The sequence below is a fragment of the Nematostella vectensis genome, chromosome 7 (assembly GCF_932526225.1).
Source record: "Nematostella vectensis chromosome 7, jaNemVect1.1, whole genome shotgun sequence".
Lineage (NCBI taxonomy): Eukaryota > Metazoa > Cnidaria > Anthozoa > Actiniaria > Edwardsiidae > Nematostella > Nematostella vectensis.
The window spans coordinates 1,273,333-1,298,555 of NC_064040.1; the positions used below are offsets into that span (position 1 = coordinate 1,273,333).

Here is a 25,223-nt window from a genome sequence, read left to right on the forward strand (position 1 = left end):
CCAGGGTAGAAGGTTTGTACGCTTGGTTCACCACCCCCACCTCATCATCAGTGCCTACTTAAACCTAGCCAGGATAGAAGGTTTGTACGTTTGCTTCAGCCTCCCCACTCCTCTCTCCAAACAAACACGAAAACCGCAAGCTTTATTAATACATCCTTTATCCCCACAAATCGCCTGTATCTGGAATCACATGACCAAGCTGCGCGCGCATTCAGCGCGAGAAAATACCGCATGTCCACGCGTCTCATATAGACAAGTTTACAATAAATAAATCTTTGCATGTAAATAATCGTTTCGTGTTAGGATTTTATCGTATTTAAATTCTCGGAATCGCTGCATTTCCTCATCTTGCTGATGACGCCGTCTTGAAAGACAGAAAGAAGTGAACCAAGGGGTGTCTTGAGCCTGCGAGCAGCGCTTGGGCAGGGAGAGTCTGGGGCGAGAGTCTGTTTCTGTGCTTTTCTACCCTTAGGCTCGGTCAGCGGTGTATTGTCAATGTTAAGACGACGGTATTTTTCGCGGAAGGAGAGCATGATGGGTATACCAGCCGCGCATGCGCCGAACATGCACCAGTTCATCCAGACAGTTCCTAGAAAAGATCAGTGATCAGTCATGAGCCAAGAACTATGAAGCGCAGTGCATCGTGGCTTTGGCCTTTGCACGGCCTTTGTTTTATTTATTTATTTGGATTTTGAATAAAAAATAATAAGAAAAAAAACTTGAAATGATGATCTAAAAGCAAAGGTTTATACTTTTATTTTAAAAAATGCAATAAAAAATGTCTAAAAGCAAAGTTTTATACTTTATTTTACCAAATGCAATCCAAATAGCGTAACAGTCACCCCAATTTGCTAAAATGACAAAAATGATGGCTGACTGAGACATTATAATTCCCAACAGGCAGCTTTGTTGCTTCCATTGAGGCATGATTGGATAATGTTCGTGAATTAGATAGTTTTTATAATGTCTATAAACTCAAGATGTAGTATGTACTGATACATATGTCTAAGGCGGCGTGCAAATAGTGTCAACGCTTCTGGGGAAACACGGGCCCTTGCAGTATTTCTGGGTCTGGCTGTGTTGTGCGGTTTCTTCCATTCTAAACCACACCCGACGCCAGGGATAGTCAGTATGTCAAGGTAGGCGACAGTGACGGGTACTTACCGACTCCAGGGATAGTCAGTATGACAAGGGTACTTACCGACTCCAGGGATAGTCAGTATGACAAGGGTACTTACCGACTCCAGGGATAGTCAGTATGACAAGAAAGGCGACCGTGAAAAAGTTGTTGACGAGAGTCAGTAGCCCGCACGTGACACCTTCTGCCACAGGGTAAGTGGACTCGACGGTGAGCTCATAAAACAGCGGGATAGTGCCACTCACGAAGAACCCACCCATAATGCTGGACTTGTACAAGGAATCTGTGGGAGGGAGGGAGAGTATAAGAAATGGGCGAGGGTGCGGGGGGGGGGGGGGGGTGAGGGTTGGTGCCACTCACGAAGAACCCACCCATAATGCTGGACTTGTACAAGGAATCTGTTTGAGGGAGGGAGAGTATAAGAAATGGGCGAGGGTGCGGGGGGGGGGGGGTGAGGGTTGGTGCCACTCACGAAGAACCCGCCCATAATGCTGGACTTGTTCAAGGAATCTGTGGGAGGGAGGGTGAGTATAAGAAATGGGCGAGGGTGGGGGGGAGGGTTGGTTCCACTCACGAAGAACCCACAAGGAATCTGTGGGAGGGAGGGAGAGTATAAGAAATGGGTGAAACGTGCTGACTCACTGCTGTCGTAAGGAATTTTTCGAAGACACAGAAGAGCAAACCACAAGAAGCATCCGGATGAACCAAAGAACAGAACGACGAGAATGGCCTTCATGCGACCGCCGAACAGATCCGCGCATCTATAACAAACACGAGGTTAGGACGTGTACGGGTGACGACAGCGCTACGAGCGTACGACTAGGAGCCGAACGGATCAGCCCATCTACAACAAGCACACGGTTATCACGAGTACGGGTGCCGACAGCGCTACGAGAATACGACTAGCGCCAATCAGATCCGTGCATTTCTATTACAAAAAATACACGCTTGCGTTATATGTTTACAACACTCAAACAGTTTACTTATGAGGGAGTTTACACCGAACACACTTAGTAGAGCATGATACAAAACAGCACAACACACTGCAACAACTCAACATAACCCACCACTACAACACTAAGCATCACACACATGTACAACACAAACATAGTCACCTTGTACTCGAAATCAACACTATCCTTAAATACAAAAATATCAGACTGGAAGAGATTTCTATGTGTACAAACTGGACTGGAGTGCTAGAGTGTACCTGGCGAGGATTAGTCCCGCTCCTATACCCGCCAACGTGGCGTAGAAACCCAACCATCCCGCGGCACTCTAAGCACACAAGAACAAATACTCATTAGCAAAACATATACACTATTGCATTAGTCCACCTTTGCCTCACGGCAGATCATGGCATACTTACTTGACTGACATTGAAGGTCTCAAGATTGACAGCAAGAGAGGCGCCCCACCCACTGTAAACGCCTAAAGTACAAACAATAAACATTTAAAGTACAAGCAACACTCAAGCAAATAAAAAAAAAAAAAGATGAGGGGAAAGGCCTCACATTGGGTGAGAATTGAACCTGATCGCTTAGAAAAAAAAACAGACCATACATCCAGACATCCGCTGAATCACCGTATGGCAGCTAAAGCTTTACGGCTAGGCTGGAGATTTCGGCCCCAACACCGCTATCTAGCGAACTGTGTAACACACAGGTACCGAGGCACCCGCGCATTAATAGGGAGGCAATAACCAGGTTCCTAGCCCTTAAGACCTGAGTCTTATACGGTTACGCCACACACAGCTCGCTGTGACGTAGGGTGAAAAATACTGAGGTCTATTCAGGCTCTTGGGATTCCTTGACCCTATCCTGCTCATTACCATGCACGTGCATTTGCTTCCTTTTGTGCGAAAAACAACAAATTCGAACAGCGGCATGTTCGCAGCTAAAATGCACAACGTTTACCAATGATTCCATGACCAAAAAAAGTAACAGATAACAGGGAGTGGTGGATATTCTAAGCTTTTATTTCGCGCCAGTTGAGGTCACCAGGTTAAAGAGTGACAGGGCGAGCTAAAAATGTGGCCTCTCTAGCTTTGCGAATAGTCACGGTGTATGCTAATGATCTATTCTATTGGCATAAGTTGAAATTTTAGAGGCGGTATAGTTAGGTTTTAGAAAATGGGTAGGTGTGATTTAAGATTATACGTCTACAGTCCTGTGGCGTTCGTTGAATCGATCTTCAAGTTTATGTTTTGTTTAGCCGATATCATTGGAAGTTACAATGGTTGCAATCATATAAATCACGTTTTTAGAATTGCAGGTTACGGATAGTGCTTCGCCTGGAAAAAGCTTGTTATAATCACGAAGATCCCTGCGCAAATAAAATTTTAGACTTTACAAATGATTTACAATGGCTCAGGGATTTCTTTTTCATTCATTTTCGTTTTTTTTTGCCACTCCCGCGAGGTGGATATTCCGGGTGTAGCTAGCGGATGTTTGGGGGATAGGTATAAATCACATGACTCTAACAACACACAAACCTGTGGTAATGCCATAAACCAACGCCAGGGTCCAGAACGAGGAGTTCCTGGAAAACACACATTGATGACAAAATAACATAAAACACAGGGACTAATGAACCGATAAGTGTGGTATCACTGTATCTTTTCCATTTACAATAACAATACAATCTTGCACCTTTGCGCACGCTATAGGACCCGGGCGGGTACCTAGGGACTGTGCACGGTACGCCCCCACCTAACCCCGCCCTTGGCCACCAAATCTGGGTCATTTCTTACTGAAGAATATTCAAATAAAAAGCACGATCCTTTTTCCAAACTAGCGCTCTTACAGGTTCTTCTTTGAGCTTCCAGTTGGCAACAAGAAATAAATAAAGACGTACTTTACGATGCGCTTTGTCCCGGCAAAGAAATCTTCTCGTTGGATGCGCGCGGAGTGGCTTGGCGGAAGGGGGGGTTTGTCTGGAAAGTAGATGACCACTGCTAGGAAAAGTACCGTTATGACACCAAACTCTGAGGATGAGAGAATCATTGCCATCACCATCATCATCATTACATCATCATCATCATTATCAACATCGCGAATACTATTGTTGTTATTATTTTCATAGTGGCAATTACACTGCTAGTGCAAATTACGAAAGGATCATGGAAATGGAAAATGATGCAAGTCTGGATAAATGAATTCGCCGGATATTCTTTGGCATTTTCTGTTTACGTTCAGCTTTTTCTATCCATCTCCCAATCTCCCCATCTTTGAATACACTGGGACCCAAAGGCATTTAAATCGAGAAAACCCCGAATGCCTACACGAGAGAGCGAAAAGTGGCGATGCCGGTCATCTCGACTCCGGTACGTATTGAGCACTCTGAGCTGGTCGGACTTGTATGCGAAAGCTGGTTTGTATGCGATACTTCCAATGGGAGGAAATAACGAAAAGGAAGAAGTATAGAAAACTTTGATGCGCTTACCTATATAGAGTAGGAACATAATTTGTTGTTTTCCTTGTTTGATGAGCCTCTTTTTAGCTAGAAAAAAAAATGAGTATGAAATGAACAATGCAGGCGCGTATCTGTGAGACTCCAAGGAGCGTTTGTTGTCACGACGAGAGATGTAATCCTGCACTCCCCCCACTCCCCCCCGGTAAAAACAAACGCTGGTCACACGTTTGCAAAGAAGATTAACAAAACCATTTTAATCGTTGTATTTTATGAATAGGCAAGAAGATACTAAAACAATTCAAGGTGAACCCGCCTTCCACCCGTGACAAGAATCTAGTGGAGCTATGATAATAGGCAACATGCAATGATAAATCACGTGACTTTGTGAGTGACAAACGCAAAATTAAAGAAAGATAGGGCTGCACCGGTCACGCCTGAGAGCAAAAAAATTCTTTCAATGGAAATAAGCCATTTCTGAGATAAAAATTATCTGATTCGTTGTTGCTGATTGGTTGTTGCTATTTTGCCGCCAAAAGCCGCGCGCGCGAGTCTTCCATCCAAAAAGTCACGTGATTTCTCTTATGAAAGTTACCATTTGTGAAACGCATCACGAGATATTCATGTTTTGATAATGTGAACGCAGCACGAGATATTCATGTTTTGATAATGTTAACGCATCACGAGATATTCATGTTTTGATAATGTGAACGCAGCACGAGATACTCATGTTTTGATAATGTGAACGCATCACGAGATATTAATGTTTTGATAATGTGAACGCATCACGAGATATTCATGTTTTGATAATGTGAACGCATCACGAGATATTCATGTTTTGATAATGTGAACGCATCACGAGATATTCATGTTTTGATAATGTGAACGCAGCACGAGATATTCATGTTTTGATAATGTGAACGCAGCACGAGATATTCATGTTTTGATAATGTGAACGCATCTCGAGATATTCATGTTTTGATAATGTGAACGCAGCACGAGATATTCATGTTTTGATAATGTGAACGCATCACGAGATATTCATGTTTTGATAATGTGAACGCAGCACGAGATATTCATGTTTTGATAATGTGAGCGCAGCACGAGATATTAATGTTTTGATAATGTGAACGCAGCACGAGATATTCATGTTTTGATAATGTGAACGCAGCACGAGATATTCATGTTTTGATAATGTGAACGCAGCACGAGATATCCATGTTTTGATAATGTGAACGCATCAAGAGATATTCATGTTTTGATAATGTGAACACAGCACGAGATATTCATGTTTTGATAATGTGAACGCATCACGAGATATTAATGTTTTGATAATGGGAGCGCAGCACGAGATATTAATGTTTTGATAATGTGAACGCAGCACGAGATATTAATGTTTTGACAATGTGAACGCAGCACGAGATATTAATGTTTTGATAATGTGAACGCAGCACGAGATATTAATGTTTTGATAATGTGAGCGCAGCACGAGATATTAATGTTTTGATAATGTGAACGCAGCACGAGATATTCATGTTTTGATAATGTGAACGCAGCACGAGATATTCATGTTTTGATAATGTGAACGCAGCACGAGATATCCATGTTTTGATAATGTGAACGCATCAAGAGATATTCATGTTTTGATAATGTGAACGCAGCACGAGATATTCATGTTTTGATAATGTGAACGCAGCACGAGATATTCATGTTTTGATAATGTGAACGCAGCATTAGACACCACCGACCTTCAGCGAAACTCTCCCCGTCCTCCTCCTCCCTAAACCTCTCGTGAATGGCTCGTATCTCCGCCGGGTGTAGCGATCGGTACCACACGCCGATCTCGTCAAAACTTGCATTCGCGAACAGAAATCTGTCATTGGGTCTACCAACAGTCAAGGTAGTGGAGTATGGGCTAACAGGGGTAGTCCGCTGACCAGTATGATCCTCGCTCACTAGACTCCCATTGGTGTAAATCGCCAGCCCGCCACGCGCATCCCAAGTGAATACCACGTGTATCCAAGCGTCACGTGGCGCCGGAAAACTACGTTGCCATAGCATCGTGCTGTTCTCAACTTTGACCGTCAAATGGTCTTCAGAATCCAACCCGAAATCTTGGAATACCAGAAAGCCCCGTTCGCCTTGGCTAGTACCGCTGGTTCCCATAAAATACTGCTTTTCGGTGTCGGGCTTCGCGTATTTCAGCCAGAACGAGACTGTTAAGCCATCGCCACACAAGGAAGGTTCCCCCAAGCAGCTGTTAATAAAATTGCCTAAATTGAGCCAAGCGTCCTCGCCATTCGTGGCTAGACTCTCGTTCGCGACTCCACCCTCCACGCGCACTCGGCCGAACACGAGGCCTGGGTGGTCGCTCTTTGAGTCGCTGATGGTCGTGATAACAGAGGTGCGCCAATACTCCGCTGAGGAGCCACGCCTTTTGATTGAGCTTCTCTTGCGGAGTGTCTTTAGGGACGCAGGGGGGAGGGGTGAGTCACGGAGTGTGATGTTCAGTTGGTCTAGTGGCCAGTAGTGAATAGCGTCTGCGTATAACGAATCTGCAATAGATAACAGGGATTGGTTGACAAATTTGTGTAACGGGAAATATGTTATCTCATCTATTACCTTGAAGAGAAAGGGATCTGTCGTGAAATCTCGCGATGGAAAAGCTAAAAGTAAAATAACAAAAGATATGCGATTATTTCGGGTTGGCGAATAATTGTACAGTTATTATAGTATTGTATATTAACTGACATTTGCTGATTGAAAAGTGTCTTATTATAGTAGTGTATTACCTAACATTTGCTGATTTATTGAGAGGCGTGGGCATTAGTGCACTTATTTCCGTCTTGACATCTGTGACGAAAGCTGGGCCGATAACGAATGACATGGCCACGCCCAGTGAGCCGCACAGGGCCGCTACTGCGGTGGCAGTAGTCCGCTGATGGGACGGGAACCAAGCGGCAGAGAGTAAGGGCGGGGCCGCCTGGGTGACGGGTCCTGCCAAGCCATTCAGCAGCTGGCCGCCGCCCATAGTCCTAGCAACGGAGGAATAAAGGGGCAGAAGAATGAGGGCGGCTGTATACAGCCTCGAACCAAGGCTAGGCTCATGCATGTATCAATGTAAAGCCGGTGGGGTGGGGGACACGTGCGGTATTTTAACACCTCTGCTATCCCCACCTGGGGAATTTGAGTATGCTTTTATGAGGGACTGGGGCCTTTAGAATTCCGGTAAGTAATAATGTATATGTAAAAATGTGTGTAATGTGACAGAATAAAACTTTCTTGACTCAGAGACCCTGGTTACGTGTGATATTTGACAGTGGAGTAACAACAGCTTGACTGACCTGAACTGGTGATATGTAAGGCTTCTTTCCATATGATCGCAATCGATGGCAATCGTTAACGATTACATGGAAACGCGCCCTGCGATCGTGTGCGATTATATGGAAACTCACCCTGCGATCGTGTGCGATTATTTGGAAACTCGCCCTACGATCGTGTGCGATTATTTGGAAACTCACCCTGCGATCGTGTGCGATTATTTGGAAACTCACCCTACGATCGTGTGCGATTATATGGAAACTCGCCCTGCGATCGTGTGCGATTATATGGAAACCGGCCTTTAGTTTGCATTGATGACGTTTTGGATTTGGGTGATAATCCAAAATGAGTGAAAGTAAAAACGAAACTTTAGAAGATTGGAAAAAAAACTTTCTTCTGAGAGGGATAACATGGCGGCTCTGAGTATTCGGAACGAAAACTTGGTGTTTATAAACATCACATTCGAGTCTTCGAATTGTCAGCGGAATTTTTTAAACGCACATGCTCACCATATTGCATAAGTCGAGTCCGGCGTAACACATCTCAGTCCAGTCCCCACAAACATAAACGCGGTCGAGACAAGCATACTCTTCCTCAGTCCCTTGACGTCCATCATCCATGAGAAAAAGAGCATGGTGACGAGGTAAGTGATGGGGTCCATGCTCGCCAGCACGGCGATCTCCGTGTTCGACCAATCAAAGACCGTCTTGGCCGTGGTTGCTATGGGACCGTATGTGTTCCACGCGCAGTACTGAGCGAACGAGATGATAGAGAAAAGGAACAGGATGTAGAAGCGACGCCTGAAGACCCGAATGTCGCGTGGCTCGGTGCGCTCGCTTTTGACGTCAGGTGGCGTAGAGATCTGTAGAAGGCTGTGCTCGGGTGAACAGTCTTCATCGTCAAGGGAGACTGGGGCTAAGAACAAAAGAGTCGGGTTAATCATTGCCGCCCAAACCACACCGGGAGTTTGCATTGATAAAATGAATCATGTTTGCTTTCTTTTCTCGCCAAACCAAAGAGCGCATAAGCTATTCTTTTGCAAAAAAATAAATAAATAAAAATACACCCTCTTTGTTAGTATTGGATGTTATGAGATATACCTGAATACACCCTTGTTATTAAGGGCTATAAGATAAACCTGAATACACCCTCGTTATCAAGTGCTATAAGATATACCTGAATACATCCTCTTTATTGAATGCTATAAGATATACCTGAATACACCCTCGTTATTGAATGCTATAAGATATACCTGAATACACCCTCGTTATCGAATGCTATAAGATATACCTGAATACACCCTCGTTATTGAATGCTATAAGATATACCTGAATACACCCTCGTTATACCTGACGTTTGTTTTGTCTGTTTAGCAGTTCGTAGAACCCAAGGGTCTTCATAGGTCACGTGACCAAACTTGGCCCCCGACACGTCCTGATCTTCGCAACCTACACGACTCAACCGCTGCAGCATCGCGGGAGAGCTTGGGCCTGCGAAGAGAAAGATGTTATCAATTGCGCGGTCATCCTGTGGGTGCTAGGATGTGTGAAATCAAGTGCACTTGTTTGGTCACCCTGTGCATATTAGGCATTGTTAAAGCAACTGTTGGAGCGAATCCTTGAGGTAGATTTTCTTGGACAATGCATATTCCTGTGTATTGCGAAATGCAAAGTGTTCCCGAAGCTAGGTTAGATTAAGTAGGACTCCCGTGCGCTCGCTCCAGGCTCTTTTAGACTATTAAGAATGAAAAACACAGCCATTGATTGAAAGAATTCTGCTTGAATTTTTTAAATTGATGGTTTTTCCCTGCCGACAAGTCATCACTTTGAAATGATGCACCCAAGTTTAGCCGCAAAAATACAGAGCACTCGCTTTTAGGGATCGCGGTTCATGAAACCATGGCTTTTTGTTTTGTCCGACATTTACTTATAATTATTTTTAAGATATTATGCCCAACAATAACAAACAACAATTTGTTTTTCTATAGATTTCCGTCAAATATACTTGGTTTACTGTGAATTTTAAAAAAATAATGTGCCGATACTACGGTACTCGAAAGTAATGTCGATAACACTCCAAGAAGGGGTTCAAGTCCCTAATGCCTTTCGTCAAATTTTTACCAAACTTTTACCACAGTAAGGAGTTGGTAGTTACTATACAACACAGACCGATATTTTGTTTTTCCATTTAAACGAGACAATATTAAGTCAAATAACTGAAATTAATAAACGAGATATCAACCAAAACAGTTGAAAAAAAGATGCATAGAACTGGAGCATGTTTAAATAATATGGTTGTTTACCTTTAAGAAGTCTGAATGCGGTTTCTTAAAAACGGGTACCTAAACTCACTTGCTTCACAAACTCAAACAAAAAAACATTGATTGCTTTGACAAGCTCGAAAGGAAACTATTTGAGGCAGAAAACCCATCAAATATGCCACCAACACCGAACCTCCACTCGCGGAAAACTGTACCGCCCAAAACATGTAACCGCACACAATGTTTTTTGTGCGATGCTAATGACAGAAATAGCCTCTAGCTAAACAATCCCTGACAATCACCAGAAATAGAGGATTTCTATTGGCTAGCAGGTGGCATAACACCTAATGGGTTTCCCTGTTGTTGTTTTCGCGTCGGAGAAATGCGTGAAGGAAAATTATTTTATTTGTATTTAGCGTCGCGGAAAAAAGGACAAAACACAACAGAAATTTCTTCAAACATCTCTATGTCAATCTTCTCTATTTGCCGTTACCTTTAGTATAAAGCCACTCTCTATGTATCACTGTTTCATGCTTTTAAAATTGGTCTTGGCGTTTGCCGTTTCTAGGTGCAATACCGACCTTTCCACTTATTCTCTTGTTTTTATGCAAAATCTAGATCGCGCAGATGCAAATGAATTTCATATCGACCTGCGCGTGTATAAAATTTTGTTCTCACGGTAACTCCCAGGTTTAGACAAGAGTTAGGAAAAACACGCGGCCCTATAAACCCAACAACATACAACATTATTGGTCTAAGGAGCATGTCAACATAGACATACTGCTTCGGTCAATAAAAAACGAATAAACAAACAAACCAATAAATAGTATAAAAAAATTCAAAGTAAAACAGTTGGACTAAACAATGTCACAGTTGAAAGATGTTCACACAAAACCGCCTTACCATCCATTTGACTCATAATCATGAGCCCCAAATCTTAGTCTGCGGTGTTCGTTCTTAGCGTATGCGCACCGTGATAGCGCTCGCCATCGCCAGCGCAAATTTGCCAGAAACTTACTCTGCCGTGCTTGCAAGCGGCGTGGAACTTTAGTCGCGTGCAAGACTTGGAGTCATACAGTGCAGCCTGACTTCACAATCGGGACTTAAGTCATGCCCGCGCTAATGCCGCCCATAGCGTTGTCCTGTCGATGGGCTGACCGCACATCGTGACGGCTAATCAACACGTCATCAATAATAAATAGCTCATTGATGACGCGACCTGAGCGCGCGTTTAATCTGAGTTTCAAAATAACACCCATTTGTGCAAACATGGTTATCAATACTCATAACAGAAGCAAAGCGCTCTGCCAGCAGACCAGATGATGCTGTTTGTTGCCTCTCCCCTCACCAGTGTTCATTTATAAGTCCAACTTGTACTTTTGAGCTTACCGTTTTATTCGCTTCGTTCAAAATTTCGCGAGAGAACTGGGACGAGCGCATGAAGGCGAGGCTCTCGGGTAGATACACTCTCCTGCGCCTGCGCAATGCTCTGTATCGCAAAGGAAACGGGCGACACAAAGCCCTGCGCGGGAGGGTAGGGTAGATAAAGAGGAGGCTAAAGTGACTGATTTATCAATTTTGAAAACGCGTAAAGCTGGGTCCGAGGGACTGAAAAATAACCATTTGACCAAGCGCCTCGTCTCCATGCGAGCCAATGAAAGAGCATCTATCTTTGCATGCTCTACCTACCGCTCTTCCCGTTCGCTCCCAGGCTCTTTGCCAGCCATTGCGAGCGCCGTCTTCGGAGGACAGCTCTTCGATCACGTGGTTGGTGCACACGGCCTCTGTTGGGCGCCATTTCGTTATCTAAAAAAAAAGCAACAAATTTAAGTTTATATTCAACATTCCTCCTCGAAAAGTTCAAATACTTAAAAAGCGGTAGTTTGGTAACAAAAAAAAAATAGGTAAATACTTCAATGAAAGCGTAAACAAACTCCGACCAGTCAAGGACAAGCTTTCAAGCTCAAATCCAATCATATGGATAATCTCGTACCGTGCAAAGGTACGTGGGCCTGGGGCCGAGGTCTGGAAAACAGTCCATTACCTACGCACAATGTCAATCTCTGTTCAATGTCGTCCCCAGTATCCGCGATCTTTGCGGCCGTCTGCCAAAAGAGTTATAGGTCCTAGGAAAGATATTTTACTTATATTCGCCTTTAGAGTGCGCATACGTCCCTTCCTTATGTCCTTACGGCCCGGATGGCCGTAGTCAGTCTATGTTTGGGTATAGGGGTGCCGCTGGGGGTTTTGAAACCTGATCCTGTTTAGGACAAAAATTCTGAAAAACCATACCCTGTTTCAAGAGCTATATCCAAGAGTTTCAAGAGCTATATCCGGCACAATCATATTTGACCTTGACCACAAGCGACGCTCAACAATATCCCTGCAGGACAATACTTTTCCGCGGCAGTCGTTAAACGCAAAATCGATCGCAGAACCAAGCACGTGAGAGCAAGCAAGGCAATCAGATCGGCGGCGGGATCAGCGGTTACGAGTTTTAGCAAGGCAACCAAATCGGTACCCTGTTTAGGACAGAAAGGTCAAAAACCATATAACCCATATAAGGGAGTCCCCCCCCCCCCTCGCCCCCGGGCCTTATGGATGCCTGTGCTCGAGATCCTTGCAAAGCATGCTGGGTCTCCACGTAGCCTCATTGAGTTTTAGTTTGCTTATGTAAATCTATGCAAATTATGTAAATCTATGCAAATAATCAAAAGTGCAAAGTCCGACCTATTGTTATCATAACACAGCTGATAATCGTTATGAATTTCAATAGAGCGCATCGAATATACACACTATTTTTCATAAAACTATATTGTTGCAATAATTACATGCTTAACCCCAACTGCTTTACACTCAACTCAATGCTTATACCTCCTCCCGTTTTCTTTTCAACTCCCCCCTGTTCGCCTCGATCAATAAATTGGACCGAGCGGATACAGTCAGGTCCGAGGGTCGGTTACCGCTTGGTGATTATCAAGTACTACCCCCAATAAAACAACATCATATCGCAGTCAAACCTAATAACTGCAAGGTATCGCGAATTATAGGGAGAGGGGTATTTGTTTAGATTGCACTGCAGTCAATAAACTGATAATAATTGTGCAAGATATCTTGGATAAGACTATCATTTAAAAAAAAAACGGACTGTTCACAGACTCGAAACGAAGGAATAAATAATCCAAGGTCTATGAAAATAACTAGTGAAACGTCGCACAAGCAAGACTACAAAAAGCTGTCAGTTAAAAAAATATGTATTGACCCCCGATGGCGTCAGTCTAGAACGTATTTTCACGCTGTAACGTTTCTATGTAACGCACTATGACAAGACGGGATGTAAGTTTCAGTGAACAGTTTAGTAATACCCAGGCAAGACTTACCTGAATTTAGGGGAAGAGTTTCTTCAGATATGAGAAAGATTCGAAGTCACCCAGAGAGAAGGACCAACTAATGACAACTGATACATCAATCGACCGGATGTGCGGTCAGGCTATCGAGGACTACAAGGGGGTTTTGCCGCTAGGGAGGGGTAGGACCGGAAGCGCCTTTTGCAAGAAGATCACAACTCACACCATGTAGAGGTTGACGGGAAAATGGACTAAACAACATCAATAAAACTTGATATAATAACACTTGATATAAAGCATTGCCTAGAATATATCATTAGGGACAATGGAAAATAGTGCCAAAAGAGTGGCGTGACTAGTGACGTGACTAGTGGCGTGACAAGTGTGACAAGGAAAAGTGGCGTGATTACAACCGTTGTCGTTGTGGTGAGTTTTGAATATATTTCGCCCTATATACCACTGGGTTGTACATAGCAAAACAGTTGAATTACGCAATCTCTTCTTGTATTGTTATACGTATTCGTGTTTTGTTATACGTATTCGTGTTTTGTTATTCGTGTTTTGTTATACGTATTCGTGTTTTGTTATACGTATTCGTGTTTTGTTATACGTATTCGTGTTTTGTTATACGTATTCATGTCTTGTTATACGTATTCGTGTCTTGTTATACGTATTCGTGTTTTGTTATACGTATTCGTGTTTTGTTATACGTATTCGTGTTTTGTTATACGTATTCGTGTTTTGTTATACGTATTCGTGTTTTGCTATACGTATTCGTGTTTTGCTATACGTATTCGTGTTTTAGCACTCCAAGTTCATAAAGACCAGCACGTGCTTTTTCAATTATGAGTATCGGTGTATATCCTCACATCCTCACACAAACGCCTAACACGGATAGTCATAAAATCCTCCCCCCCCCCCCCCCCCCCCGCATGAGGCGATGAACAACCCTCAGGCGCAGGCCTGGCTCACCAATTCCAAGATGGCGGACGGCGGAGACGAAGAAGAAGATTACATGTCTGATAAATTCCTTTTTGGAGCCGCTGACACAAGACCTGGACTCCCGATTCTCAAGCGCGTAGCTAAACAATACAACAAAGATGAGAGACACAAAGTTTTGAACGAAAAGAACAAAATAAAACCTATAAAAGAGCGCGAAAAAGAACAGAGAGAACAGGGAATGGCTAGTGCCATTGATAGCAGTAACGTAGGATTCGCGCTACTACAGAAGATGGGCTACAAGAAGGGTGCAGGACTTGGAAAAGAAGGTCAGAATACCAGCACCACTGCATTGCATCATAGCATAATGCCTCAAAATGGTATACAAATGAACATATATTTATTAAACTAAAATTTGACGCATACAAAACAACAACAATTGATAAAGCTCAAAGCAACAAGTTTACCTCATTGCATAAAGGCGCGATATCGAATTTTTTTGGTACTTTGATATTTATCACTCATATAAAATCGGATATTAATCAGATATTTCTTCACAGGGTTGTAGTATCAGATATTTAGTCGATATTATAACAAAGCTCACAAATCTAATTTCTGATATTTATCAGATCTTATACCCTTAGAACTGCCATGTTGAACCTAGATTATTGCATCTCATGACTTGATAATATCAGATAATATCACAAGATTTACACATAGAAAGTCCATCTAATTACTGATATATATCAGATACTATAACTTTAGAACTGTTGTGCTGAACCTTGATCATTGCATCGTACGACTTGATAATGTCAGATAATTTCACATATAGGCTTGTTCTACAAACGTGACAGTCAAAGTAGATTTTGTAGTCAAATATCTGATAATATCGAGGGGTCCAGCAGAGAGGACGAAGGAATCTCTATAGATATCTAGTAGTTTCTAATAAAATCACCTCCGATAATATCGCCATATCGAGGGGTCCAGCATATAGGTACTGTAAGGGGAATATCTAAATAGACATCTAGTAGATTCTAATAAAATAATCTCCGATAATATCACAATATAGAGGGTCCAGCAGATGGAAGAAGGATATCTAAATAGACATCTAGTAGATGATAATAAGATAATCTCCGATAATATCACAATATCGAGGGTCCAGCAGAGAGAAGGAGGGTATCTAAATAGACATCTAGTAGATGATAATAAGATAATCTCCGATAATATCACAATATCAAGGGTCCAGCACGGATAATAATAAAATCCCCCCCCCCCCCCCCCCCGCATGAGGCGATGAACAACCCTCAGGCACAGGCCTGGCTCACCAATTCCAAGTCCAATGTCTGAAGGAGGATATCTTAATAGATTTCTAATAGATGATGATAAGATAATCTCCGATAATATCACAATACCGGGGGGTCCAGCAGAGGGAAGGAGGATATCTAAATAGATTTCTAATAGATGATGATAAGATAATCACCGATAATATCACAATATCGAGGGAAAAGCAGTGGAGAGGTAAGGGGTCTAACAACTATCTAATAGCATGTAATTAGAGAAAAACAATGATAATATCCTAATCTCAATATCAGATATCAGTGATAATGTTCGATATCGTGCCTATCTCCCTCATTGCATCTCTTGTACATTCCTTTAAATTGTTTAAAAAATACCTATAGAGACAAAAGTGGGTATTTGATTGAAATTGCTTTTAAAGAATGTCGATCAACCACTCCTTTTTTTGTTTTGTTTTTTTACAATAGACGATTTGCACTAACAAATCACATCAATTTTAGGATGGGGAATTCACAGCAAAATAAACCCCAGAGTGTGAAAAGAACCTTAAACCTTTCCAAGAAAGCCAGCCTTTCTGACAAAGAATCTTTCTGGCTATTTCATAAGTGCTGAATAAATTGCTTTTTGTTGTTGTTATTTTGCTGCAAAAAGCTTGAGCATGCCGCCCAAAAAGTCACATGATTTCTTGGTGCAAGACGCCGATGGAAAGTTCAATGGTTCATTTGTAAGAAAACTTCAAAATAACCATCTATGATTGAATCTTTCTCAGAATTAGCTGACTTTGAATGACATGGTATTGTGCCATTCATAAAATGGTGGAATTTGGCTTTTTTAAGCGGTCCAGATAATTCGTAGTTTAATTGCATCTGTTTTAATTTTAAATTTATTCAATCAATATTTTTAATGCCTTAAAAGCTACTTATCGTTTGATGTATTCTAATAAGGTATTATGTTATTAAAGTTGTTTTGAATTTATTTTTAGGTACCGGCCGTGCAGATCCTATTCCTATCGCCATCAAGACTGGTGAGTGTAAATGTTTTTTGCCAAATTATGTTTAAGCTTTTATCAAGAATCTCATTTTCACTCAGCACAATCTAACAGCCTTTTGGTAAGGGTTGGTTCTACTTCACTTAACTTTATTGCGCTATTGAAAATTTGCACAGCGCAAGGGTTAATGATAGATGAAATTCATTATATTTGGCAGCCTCAAAGGCTGCAATATTATGAGCTAGAAGGGGGCATTAGTATCAAAAAGCCCACTAAGAGTTGAAGGAATTACCAGGAAATATTAGGTCAAGGCCCAGGTGGTGAGGAATTACCAGGAAATATTAGGTCAAGGCCCAGGTGGTGAGCTAGGATATTTTCAGGGCAGGGGGCAGGGGAGGGAGGCTCATAGTCTGCTTTTGTGGGGCCTGAAAAACGGGTGACTAATGTTACAGTATTTTACTAGATGATTCGATTAATATTGTTTTTTATTTAATTTTAAGTGATTTTAATGATTTTATTCCATGCTTTTCTAGATCGTGGGGGACTGGGCAGAGAAACTCAGATTAAAAGGCAGCAGCAAAAAAAGCAAACACTAAGGGAAGAAACAGCCAAGAAAAGAACAAAGCTTGAGCAGCATCAGAGAGAACACTTCAGACAACAAATAAGCAACAAATTTGCAGAAAAGAAAATTAAAAGCGACTTGTACAAGAGTCAAAAAGCATGTGAGCAGTTAGACAAAGCAAAGGTGGGCTCAATGGAATCATCAACATACTTTACAGTTAGACAAAGCAAATGTGGGCTCAATAGGATCATCAACATACTTTACAGTTAGACAAAGCAAAGGTGGGATCATCAACATACTTTACAGTTAGACAAAGCAAAGGTGGGCTCAATAGGATGATCAACATACTTCACAGTTAGACAAAGCAAAGGTGGGCTCAATAGGATGATCAACATACTTCACAGTTAGACAAAGCAAAGGTGGGCTCAATAGGATCATCAACATACTTTACAGTTAGACAAAGCAAAGGTGGCTTTAATGGAATCATCAACAAACTTGGCTTTGACCAAGCCTCATTCAAGTCATTCACTCATATACACTGTAACTTATTGAAGAGATAAAATAAGTCACAAATACAAAATAAATGACAGGAAAGTCACTGTACTGCTAGATCTTTACCCATTTGTTCCTAAACCATCTCAAAACAGCTGTTCATTGTACTTATGGACCAAAAAAGCTATGCACTACCGAGAAAGTAAAGTAAACACTACAGAGAAAATAAAAGTGCATATATTTCCAAATTTGTGTTGAATGCTTCACAATTCACCTTTTCTTTATCTTGCCATGTGTGACATATATATTCTTCCCTCAATTATAATAATGCCTTACCTTCACTACATTGCCTTTTCTTGGATATGATACTTTTATTTTTATACATTTTTGTACTTCCTAAAAAGTAGTTCACCCAGGGGCATTTCTGTGTTACTGTTTCTAAGGGAAAAGGTAAGACAGAATAGGGGTTCTGAGGATGATCTTATGTCTCTCTCTTTAGGGTCAACTTTGTAAACTGGAGTGGTTCTGGCCGCAAGAGACATCAGAGGAGGAGGAGGAAGAGAATGAGGAAGAAAAAGATGATGAAGAAGATGGCAGTGAGCTACAGGTATGCCAACAGAAATGTGCATTTGATATGCTTCATAGGAAGGTATGTGCTGTACATTTGATGTGCCCTATTGTAAGAAATGCGCTGTACATTTGATGTGCTTTATTGTAAGAAATGTGCTGTACATTTGATGTGCTTTATTGTAAGAAATGTGCTGTACATTTGATGTGCTTTATTGTAAGAAATGCGCTGTACATTCCATGTGTTTTTGTTTGTTGTGGCATGACCTGGGTAAATTTTGATGTGGTATTTAGTTAAATATTTTATTTATTATTTTTATTTATTTAGTTTAATATTTATTATTGAACATTGATAAATCTTATTTTTAATATCTATTATAAAACATTGGTAAATATTATTACTATTAAATATTTATGTTTGGACATTTTTTTCTAATTATAAATATTTATTATTAAACATTGGGTTATTTTAGCCTCACGAAATGCTGCGTGAGCTGACAGCTTATCTGAGGACCCAGCACTTGTACTGCATCTGGTGTGGAACCACCTTTAATGGTAAGAGGGATGGTTATGTAGTCAGAGGGAACCACCTTTAATGGTAAGTAGGATGGGTGTGTAGTCAGAGGGAACCACCTTTAATGGTAAGTGGGATGGGCGTGTAGTCAGAGGGAACCACCTTTAATGGTAAGTGGGATGGGTGTGTAGTCAGAGGGAACCACCTTTAATGGTAAGTGGGATGGGTGTGTAGTCAGAGGGAACCACCTTTAATGGTAAGTGGGATGGGCGTGTAGTCAGAGGGAACCACCTTTAATGGTAAGTGGGATGGGCGTGTAGTCAGAAGGAACCACCTTTAATGGTAAGTAGGATGGGTGTGTAGTCAGAGGGAACCACCTTTAATGGTAAGTGGGATGGGTGTGTAGTCAGAGGGAACCACCTTTAATGGTAAGTGGGATGGCCGTGTAGTCAGAGGGAACCACCTTTAATGGTAAGTGGGATGGGCGTGAAGTCAGAGGGAACCACCTTTAATGGTAAGTGGGATGGGCGTGTAGTCAGATGGAACCACCTTTAATGGTAAGTGGGATGGGCGTGTAGTCAGAGGGAACCACCTTTAATGGTAAGTGGGATGGGTGTGTAGTCGGAGGGAACCACCTTTAATGGTAAGTGGGATGGGTGTGTAGTCAGAGGGAACCACCTTTAATGGTAAGTGGGATGGGCGTGTAGTCAGAAGGAACCACCTTTAATGGTAAGTAGGATGGGTGTGTAGTCAGAGGGAACCACCTTTAATGGTAAGTGGGATGGGTGTGTAGTCAGAGGGAACCACCTTTAATGGTAAGTGGGATGGGTGTGTAGTCGGAGGGAACCACCTTTAATGGTAAGTAGGATGGGTATGTAGTCAGAGGGAACCACCTTTAATGGTAAGTAGGATGGGCGTGTAGTCAGAGGGAACCACCTTTAATGGTAAGTGGGATGGGCGTGTAGTCAGAGGGAACCACCTTTAATGGTAAGTGGGATGGGTGTGTAGTCAGAGGGAACCAGCTCTCTCCCTACATAATTTCTGAACCTGTGTATCAGAGATGGTAACTGTAGTGCTGGTGGTGTTTTTTTCACAAACTCATTTCATCTTGTTTTCTCTCCTTCAGACCCAGAAGATCTTGCTGATAACTGTCCGGGTGACACAGCCGCTGAACATGACTGATCATGCTTGGGAGCCCTGTGGAATTTGTGCCGCTGACCATGGCTGATTCAGCAACATGATCGGGAACCTTGTGGTCTTTGCACCACTGACCATGACAAAGCATGCCCGGGAGAAACTGCTTGGGGACCCCGTGGTCTGCGTGCGCTCCCTAAAGTATTGGATCTTTGAGAGTGATAAACTAGTAACAAGGCTTGGGTTGCCTGTGGCATAACCCGTCATACTTTGCGCTCGTTCACTAGACTATGTACCAACCAGTAGCTGTCACGTGCCACACATAACATCGCGGATTATCAAGTTTTACCGTATCAGCCAGACACGTGACTTGCCCTAGAAGCATTTGTTGTACAGAACCCCGGGCTGCTACCCAGAGGCTGAATATCCACTTTTCCCAGCATGCTAGGGGGCAGGGGTTCAAATGGGCTGAATATCCACTTTTCCCAGCATGCTAGGGGGCGGGGGTTCAAATGGGCTGAATATCCACTTTTCCCAGCATGCTAGGGGGCAGGGGTTCAAATGGGCTGAATATCCACTTTTCCCAGCATGCTAGGGGGCGGGGGTTCAAATGGGCTGAATATCCACTTTTCCCAGCATGCTAGGGGGCGGGGGTTCAAATGGGCTGAATATCCACTTTTCCCAGCATGCTAGGGGGCGGGGGTTCAAACAGGCTGAATATCCACTTTTCCCAGCATGCTAGGGGGCGGGGGTTCAAATGGGCTGAATATCCACTTTTCCCAGCATGCTAGGGGGCGGGGGTTCGAACAGGCTGAATATCCACTTTTCCCAGCATGCTAGGGGGCGGGGGTTCAAACAGGCTGAATACCCACTTTTCCCAGCATGCTAGGGGGCAGGGGTTCAAATGGGCTGAATATCCACTTTTCCCAGCATGCTAGGGGGCGGGGGTTCAAATGGGCCAAATATCCACTTTTCCCAGCATGCTAGGGGGCGGGGGTTCAAATGGGCCGAATATCCACTTTTCCCAGCATGCTAAGGGGCGGGGGTTCAAACAGGCTGAATACCCACTTTTCCCAGCACGCTAGGGGGCGGGGGTTCAAATGGGCCGAATATCCACTTTTCCCAGCATGCTAGGGGGCGGGGGCTCAAATGGGCCGAATATCCACTTTTCCCAGCATGCTAGGGGGCGGGGGTTCAAATGGGCCGAATATCCGCTTTTCCCAGCATGCTAGGGGGCGGGGGTTCAAATGGGCCGAATATCCACTTTTCCCAGCATGCTAGGGAGCGGGGGTTCAAATGGGCTGGAAAACTCTCGCTTCCCTCGAAAAACTGGCTGCCCAAGTTCTGTGCTTTTTTTTATTTTTTATAGTAAATAAATTCAGAAGTCTTACCTTGAGTTGTCCTGTCGTCTTTTCCTCGTTTAGTGCTCTAGAATTGTTTTTTTTTTTTTCGAAGGTTCCACCAGACACCTCTGACCAGATACCAGACATCTAACCAGAAAAAAAAAACACATCTAGAGCACTAAAGGAGGAAAGGACGACAGGACAACTCAAGGTAAGACTTCTGAATTTATTTACCCCAAAAATAACGAGCACAGAACTTTGACAGGCTGTGACAGAACTTGCCACAAGTTGCCATTTGCTGCAAAAGACAAGTTTTCTCTGCCTTGTCCCGTTCTTACCGGGTTCCCTGTGTTCACCCTAGTCCCAGACGTTCTTTCTCATCGGGTTCCCTGTGGTTGGCAAGAATTGTGACGTCGCGGGAACCATTTCATCTCAGACGCTGCCTCACGGTTCATCTCCGAGTACAACCCTCTGACAAGACTAAAGTTTTTCTTTTTATCTTAGAGAGATCCTTGACGCTCCAGATCTTATGTGTTTATGAGATTGAATATGAGGCTATAGGGGACATTGATAAAGGTGAAGACAAAAATAGACTCTCCGCCTCTTGTTGTCATTTGTAAATTATTTTCCCGCTTTTGGGTAAAGTTTACATACATAAATCATAAATCAAGTCGCATCAGAAAATTTAACTTGTTTATCATCTATTTATTTGATAAAGGAGTTCATTTCCTGCAAATTCCAATATATTGTCGCGTCACATTTCGGAAATTCCCTAACTTTTATTTATGACAAATGTGTCTTTCAAGTGTGAAGTAGAATGATCCAGAATTTGTAACTGCAAAGCCGACCCTTGAAACACAGGTTGCTAACCAATCTTTAATAGGCAATTGTTCACGCTAGACGATGTTTATTAATTCAAGCCTATCGTGTGTTTCAAACTTATGCACCCCGCTGAAAGCCTGACACTCGTATTGAAGTGCATGGCAACGATCAGAGGAGGAAGAAGCAAGAACTTTCTAAACACAGATAAGAAGGACTTTTTTACCCGCTTAAAGAATCACCAAGCTAAAGGTTTTTAGACACGACATTTTCTTGGTAAGTGACCCGAACGGTGGCAGCAGTCAAATCTCCTTTTCAAAGAGTTTATTGCTAAAACACGCGATCTGTTCTGTGTTTTTTTTTTTTTCTATCACGTTTTGTTTTAATTTTAAAGTAGAATACTTTTTAGTTCGCTATCATACTTCTGATTTTCTGGGCATCTTTAATGCTGGCAATAACAGAAGGTTTAATATATGGATCATAGTATAACTTGGAATATTATTTAATACCGTGACTTAGCGGGGGGGTATCGGTTGAGTACAGAAATCAATTTTTTCTATATTCTATAGTTCTATAGTTTTCCTAGGTTTTAAAAGATAAGCCTCTCATATTTTCGAAGCCATTTGCTATTTTGTTAACAATAATAAATAGATTCGACATTTCGAGCAAAACCAACCCGTGTTTCTGGAACTTACTCTAAGGCGACACGAAAATCTCCGGGGGTTGCATGGAAACGTGTGCTAGATTATCAAACAAAACTCAATGGCTTGGTCACAACTTCGAGTGAGTAGCATTCAGGCTTTGTGATTTTTCAAGAGGGTAATGGATACAGAGTGCTTTAAAAGATTTTCTAAAATATTTTTTTATCGATATTTGCCATAAACCAACTGTGAAGTCACGGAGTAATCGTATGTGTTAAAACGTATTCTCTTAATTTTGTAAAATATAAGTTAAGCGCGCTCTTTCGTTAATGATTTAACCTCTATGAGTTATGTTTATTTGCAAACATAACGGCTAAACACAGACGATTATGTAGAGATTATGTATTCACCGTTCATCAAAGCATGGACCAAAGGAACAACAACTTTTCCTGCCCAAACCCTATTCATGTGCTTAATTTTTTTTTCTTTTAATATTTTCCTAGGAATTCAAGATGAAGAACAATCTTTTCGCTGTTTTACTTGCGCTGCTCATGACATTTCAAGGAGCGGCAGGTAAGATCAATATATACAGTTTGTTGTCGAGATATGGTGTCAGGACATGAGCTCCATCATGCTCGTCATAACGAGGCTCAAAAAAGCCACTGCGCCATTTTAAGCTCCCGCACACTCAACGCATCTCTTTCCATCGGTTCATTCAAGCGAGTGAACGAGACTTTTTCAATCAAATATCGCCAATAAAGTGTCAGACATTATTTATTGATGTTTTTTGAGGTTCTTAAGGATAAGCGGTTATATTTTCATTTGTAAACAATAGTTTAATCCCTATTTTATATTCTCAGCGGCTGGGACAGACTACTCGACGCTCGAGGCGCTGTGCATCGCCATCATCGTACTCTTTTTAATCTGGATCATCATCATGATCATCTTGATCTTCTGCTGCAAGGCGTACGTCAACAAGCTGTCGCAAGCGCCATGGTCAGTACCCCTCGGTCACATCGACATCACTGACATCAATACAGCCCTTGTTGTACAACTCGCACTGTTTAAAACGGACACTTTTGGTCGTCAGGCAATTCACACTGTATAATTTCGTACTGTATAATACGGACATTCCTGACATCAATACAGCCCTTGTTGTACAACTCGCACTGTTTAAAACGAACACTTTTGGTACTCAGGCAATTGACACTGTATAATTCGTACTGTATAATACGGACATTCTTGATATCAATACAGCCCTTGTTGTACACCTCGCACTGTTTAAAACGGACACTTTTGGTTGTCAGGCAATTCACACTGTATAATTTCGTACTGTATAATACGGACATTCTTGACATCAATACAGCCCTTGTTGTACACCTCGCACTGTTTAAAACGGGTACTATAAACTGTCACTCAAACTTGCGTCTTCCCATTGCAGTGCTGACGAGGACCAAAAACCGGGTCGCTCGGACGGGAACAGTAACCAGGCCTACCAAGGCATGGTGGTACGTTCGTACAGTGATCCAAAGGTTCACCCAGAACCGCAGTACCGACGTCCCGAGGTCCGTGAACAGTGCACCCAGACGGACCCCAGCGAGTTAGAGCCCCTAGGTCCTGATCAGTCGGTGCAGGTCCCGGATGACCCTGAAGAGCAGTTCAGGCCACCCCATAGATTAGAGCCGCTGGAGTAATATGTTAGCTTAGTTTTGCATTTTGTTTGATGGGACAGGCGCGTACCTAGGGTACCCCCCCCCCCCCCCCTCAGCAAATCCTGGGTTCGCGCCTGGAAGGTAGTTTTAAGATGGCATTTGAGATAAACGATTCCTTCACATTGAAGGAATCATTTATCACTCGTGTTCGTACGAAAGGGGCAAAGCCTCATTGATTGTAACGATAGAAGAAACGTCACGAAAAGAAACTCCGCAGTCAACGGCATTTTTTTGTATAATTTTGTTATTGTAATTTCCTTTTTATGCATGGCATGCATTGCTAGTTTGTAACTAGTAATAACCATCGTCAAATACTGTGAATACTGTATATAAAACTTCCTTGTACTTTGTTTCCATGTTATATAATTTGTATAGTGGGTTTAAAACCTTAGACCTGATACGTCAGACTAAAATTGGTAAAAGGCCATTGTTGTGGCTTTCCACCAGGAGTGGGCGCTGGATGGGAGGGAGGGGGGATGGAATAAAAATGTCCCGACTGACCAGAGACCTCTAGCCTTTAAAGGAACCGCATTAGTCTAGTGGTTGTGTGACTCAAGGCTTGACTCTATGAAGATTTTGGTGAGGCTCACTGTGACTGTTTTTAACACATTCATTGCTCAACCTTTGTCATAAAATTACATTCGTTGTAAAAATGTGTGGAATAATAAAAGAAAACCTCTGAATAATATAATTAAAGATCAGACCTCTCTCACTCTTGTTGCATCTTTTTAAATAAAAG

The 25,223-nt window shown here is 42.4% G+C and overlaps 2 protein-coding genes across 18 annotated transcripts; one reads left to right on the plus strand and one right to left on the minus strand.

The window, feature by feature from the left end:
- Positions 1 to 141: 141 nt before the first annotated feature.
- On the minus strand, positions 142 to 13,650 carry LOC5511917. 4 transcript variants are annotated; one of them, XM_048730631.1, is made up of 15 exons: positions 13,511 to 13,650; positions 11,820 to 11,936; positions 9,220 to 9,360; positions 8,380 to 8,785; positions 7,342 to 7,584; positions 7,172 to 7,215; positions 6,298 to 7,104; positions 4,583 to 4,639; positions 3,995 to 4,124; positions 3,633 to 3,679; positions 2,508 to 2,569; positions 2,349 to 2,416; positions 1,781 to 1,899; positions 1,239 to 1,421; positions 142 to 589 (listed from the first exon to the last, which is right to left on the minus strand). In XM_048730631.1, the coding sequence occupies exons 2-15, from the start codon at positions 11,926 to 11,928 to the stop codon at positions 300 to 302; spliced, it is 2,706 nt and encodes a 901-aa protein (XP_048586588.1). In that variant the 5' UTR covers positions 11,929 to 11,936; positions 13,511 to 13,650; the 3' UTR covers positions 142 to 299. The 4 variants fall into 4 exon arrangements, with proteins under 4 accessions (XP_048586588.1, XP_048586590.1, XP_048586592.1 ...); XM_048730633.1 differs by lacking the exons at positions 11,820 to 11,936; positions 13,511 to 13,650 and adding an exon at positions 11,034 to 11,303; XM_048730635.1 differs by lacking the exons at positions 11,820 to 11,936; positions 13,511 to 13,650 and adding an exon at positions 11,149 to 11,301.
- Positions 13,651 to 14,408: 758 nt separating this feature from the next.
- LOC5511924 (G patch domain-containing protein 11) lies at positions 14,409 to 25,196 on the plus strand. Of its 14 annotated transcripts, none has more exons than XR_007312339.1 (12): positions 14,409 to 14,745; positions 16,695 to 16,736; positions 17,234 to 17,445; positions 18,254 to 18,361; positions 18,795 to 18,876; positions 19,962 to 20,170; positions 21,425 to 21,523; positions 21,817 to 21,888; positions 22,233 to 22,407; positions 23,276 to 23,345; positions 23,633 to 23,768; positions 24,214 to 25,196. XR_007312339.1 is itself a non-coding variant. In XM_001632237.3 (6 exons), exons 1-6 carry the CDS (start codon positions 14,418 to 14,420, stop codon positions 20,015 to 20,017), a joined length of 828 nt encoding a protein of 275 aa, XP_001632287.3. In that variant the 5' UTR covers positions 14,409 to 14,417; the 3' UTR covers positions 20,018 to 21,466. The 14 variants fall into 14 exon arrangements, 1 of the variants encoding a protein (XP_001632287.3); XR_007312340.1 differs by having other exon boundaries at positions 22,271 to 22,407; XR_007312335.1 differs by having other exon boundaries at positions 21,425 to 21,888.
- Positions 25,197 to 25,223: the final 27 nt, after the last annotated feature.